We start from the raw sequence: 4009 nt of genomic DNA, 5'->3' as shown, positions 1-4009 counted from the left end.
GGGTTTAGGGTTAGGGTTTAGAGTTGTGTCTATGGTTAAGTTACTGATAGGGTTAGGTTCAGGGCTAGGATTCAGGGTACAGGGTTAGGGTTATGGTTTATTTATGTTTAGGGGTAGAGTTAAGTTTAGGGATGAGGTTTAGGGTTCATGGTTAGGGTTATGGTTAGAATTAGATTTCAGGATTAGGGTTAGAGTTAGTGTTCGGTTTAGGGATAGAGTAAGAGTTAGTGTTAGAGGTAGGGTTGAGGGAAGGGTTAATGTTAGGGTTAGGGTTCAGAATTATGGTTAGAGGTAGGATTAAGGATTCTGGGTTAGGTTTAGGGTAAGTGCTATTAGGGTTCAGGTTAAGCTTAGTGTTAGGTTTAGGGTTAGGGTATTGGGATCCACCCCTGTGGAGTTTCTAAGAGTTGTTTTCCAGCATAACCACAGATACCTCCTGTTTATCTGACCTCACCCCACTAGCATCAATATCCTGTTGTGAAATCTTTCACCTGGGGTTTTTGTAAGTTTGTACATAAGGCTGCTCCACAATAAAGGTAAGAGACATTCTGCCAGAAATTCAACCAGGATCTTGTTGTTCATCCAAATCTCTAGGCTTTCACCCAGTACTCGGACTTAGTTGTGGTGCAGGAAGCCACAAGTGGAGGTTCCACTGTTATTGGGAAAGAAAGGAGACCCTGAGAGATCACCCTCAGAAAGGCTGGTCAGCAAGGAAGGAGTTGTGAAGGTGGATTGAAAAAGATACTAGAAAATTGGTACCTCAACACCTAAGAGAGTTGGATTATAAAGGCACTGGAAAAGAGTTGCCTCACCTCCTAAGAGCTGGATTGAAAAAGGAGTACCTCAACTCCTGAGAGAGTTGGATTAATAGGCACTGGAAAAGGGGTACCTAAACTTCTAAGAGACTTGGATTGCAAAGGCACTGGAAAAGGGGTGCCTCAACTCCTGGGATAGTTGGATTTGAAAGGTATAATAAGGGTTCCTCAACTCATAAGAGACTTGGATTGAAATAGAGAAAATACACAGAAATATTAAAGAGACAAGGTTCTGGTAATATCTCATTTTAAATTTGGATTAAGCAATAATGCTAAGAAAATTATTAAAGAAACATGGGAAATCATCTTCTGAAGAATCCCTCCTTTTTGAGCTGTGCACACAACCAGCTGACCCAGCAGCCCATGCCCTTGTCCACTCCAGCCTGCTGCAGCCTGCAGTCATCTGGCAACAATGTGGTTTGCACTGGCTGGCTGGGGAAGTTGACACCGGAGAAAAGGTTGAGGCAGTATGCTTGGAAGAAACGCTGGTTTATCCTGCGGAGTGGTAAGATAAATGGTGACCCAGATGTTCTAGAATACTATAAGAATGAACACTCCAAGAAACCCCTGCGGATCATCAACCTAAACTTCTGTATGCAGTTGGATGTAGCCCTGACCTTCAACAAAAAAGAACCTCAAAGGAGTTTTTTGTTTGATATCATCACCAATGAGCGTACCTTCCAGCTGGTGACTGATACAGAGGCTGACATGAATAGCTGGGTCCAGAGCATCTGCCAGATCTTTGGCTTCAGTCAGACTAAAGAGAGCACTGACACCCTGAGAAACCTTTCTTCAGTCAATCACAGTCTCTGCTCTTCTCCAGCTGAGTTCAGCAGCTCCAGTCAGCACCTGCTCCAAACAAGGAGGTCCTCAGCCCTTTCACACTCTAGCCAGCCCACTGTGTCAAGCCACATCCAGCCTGCCTTGTCCACCAGTACACCTCCGGAGTATCAACACTCGCACCAATGCATAAGCCAAAGGACAGAAAATGCCAGAAGTGCCACCTTCTCTCAGAGCACCAGACAGGAGAGTGACACAGCCACACAAAACCTTGCCCAGGGCAATAGACACTGTATCAGCCGAATCAGTGGTCAAGTCCATGGCGTCTATAGCCTTCCCAAGCCAAGCAGACAATTCAAAGACCATGCTTTTGGCATCCCCCATAGCCACCCTATGGAGAGCCTCACAGTGTCTGAGGGAGACAATGAGGATGTGTACACCTTCAAGGTAACCAGCAGAAACCTTTGTCAGGTATTTGGAGACCTCCTAGTGGACTCAGCCATAGCTCCCCCACCACAGCACCCCAAGATGCCTTGGTGTGGCAACCCTCTACAAAGACCTCCAGTCAATGACTACAAGTACCCAAGGCGAGGTGTAGAAACTGCCTGCTGGTCTGCTAAATCCCCAAAAAGGACTATCATGGGTCAATCAGACAGTGGCAGCTCTGATGACAACTTTGTGCCCATAAACACAGGTTCTTCTACCCTGCTGGCTATGGAACAAACAGGGGCAATTCCCACAGTGCCTACATCCCCATGAACACAGTGCCCCATCACTTTGACACACTAGGCTATCCATCCACAGCCCTTCCTATTCATAGTATCTCTGGCCAAGAAAGGGAAATCCAGCCACCCCCAGTCAATCGCAACCTCAAGCCTGGCCGGAAATCAAAGCCACCACCCCTTGACCTGAGAAACAACACTGTCATCAATGAGCTCCCTTTCAAGTCACCTGTCACCAAGTCTTGGTCCTCCCAAGACTGCCATTCCATCTCCACAAATAATATCACCAACACAGACTCCAGAGACAGAGAGGAGTACTATGTCCTTATGCAAAACCCAATGTCTTCATCCCCTGTACCCAGTGGCACTAACAACCCAGCTCTAAAAGAGTACTGGCAATGAGAATTACATAACCCTGGACTTCCAGGCAGTCTCTCTGAGCCCTCATTGCAAGCCATCCACATCATCTGTCACATCAGATGAAATAGTAAAATATGTCCAAATAGATAAAAAAAAAGACCCAAGCCCTACAAAAGACTATACAAAAATGGACAAAGATACAGCAGTCCTCAAGACCCTCCATAGATGCCAAACTATGGTAAGGATGGCCACCCCATGACACTGCCTCTCCTTTGTGAGTTTTGTTCAAAAGATGTATCTATGTTCTGTATGTATGGTGTGTCCACACACGTGTGTAAGAAGTGTGATTGTAATTGTGTGACTGTTAACAAAAGAATTCTATTGTGTTGTTTTTGAGTTGTTTAATTGCTGGGGGAGGAGCAACAGTTGTTAAAGTACAAGTTACTTGGGAGGGGAATTTCTAATTTTATTTCCATGGAGGATAAAGTGTTGTGAATGCATCCTGACTGGCATGGTTTCTTGGGGCACGAACCCCTAAAGTAGTGGCTCAGGTGATCCAAATATTTGTTTTCTTTTAAATTCAGTTGGTTAGAAATGGTAATAGTCATAGTCTATCACTTTTTAAAGGAAAAAGTTGGAATAGGATATAGAAATGAAACTTTGTATTGGAATGGATCTTCATTTATTGATATTAGTTAGGTTTTCTAGATATATAGATGGACATTCTTCAAACCATTCAAAGACCTATGGTATATATGGCATTTAAATGGTTTAGGGTTTTTCTTGACAGTGAGACACAACTGCTCCAGGCACACCAATTACATCTGAGAAGAAGATGGGTATCGAAGAAACTCCTGCTAGAGTTTGCCTTTAACGTGGCAAGACTAGCCATTTTGGCAAGAAGCTGCTATTACCTGAAGTGTTTGACTGTTGTTTTACAAACTAGACATGCAGGACCCACAGGAAAATAAAGATGGACAGTTCTAAAGGGTTTCTGCTTCATGGAAGAATCTGCCAGACTTTTTTCTGGAAACAGAAAAAGTGTTACTGACAAACTGCCAATGCATGAGTCTGCCAGACACATTGTGGCCTGCAGGCTAAAGATGGATGCCAAGAAACTTTGGGTGACTGTCTAGGAAGCAAGATGTCTCTTTCAGTTCTAGAGTTTGTATATTTTCCTTCTATGGTCTTTGATGGAGTTGAAGACAGATAGTTATAGTAATGCACTAAGATAGAATGGTTAAAATCTTATAGTTCTTACTTGATAACTGTTTTGTTATATATAAAGAAGTGGGAGATGTTAGGACTCAGCCCCAACAGGGTCTCTAAGAG

General features: G+C 43.8%; 1 protein-coding gene across 1 annotated transcript; it reads left to right on the top strand.

Annotated features, from left to right (window-relative positions):
* Positions 1-1109: 1109 nt before the first annotated feature.
* Positions 1110-2922, top strand: LOC113838835 (GRB2-associated-binding protein 2-like). Its single transcript, XM_035453765.1, is given in 5 exon segments — positions 1110-2081; positions 2115-2322; positions 2325-2700; positions 2702-2825; positions 2827-2922. Coding segments are annotated over 5 exon segments (1773 nt in total). The 3' UTR covers positions 2920-2922.
* The last annotated feature ends 1087 nt before the right edge of the window (positions 2923-4009 follow it).

This window comes from Cricetulus griseus, unplaced genomic scaffold, assembly GCF_003668045.3.
Source record: "Cricetulus griseus strain 17A/GY unplaced genomic scaffold, alternate assembly CriGri-PICRH-1.0 unplaced_scaffold_207, whole genome shotgun sequence".
Lineage (NCBI taxonomy): Eukaryota > Metazoa > Chordata > Mammalia > Rodentia > Cricetidae > Cricetulus > Cricetulus griseus.
The sequence above is the reverse complement of the archived record's forward strand: the minus strand, read 5'-3'. Positions and strand labels throughout refer to the sequence as shown.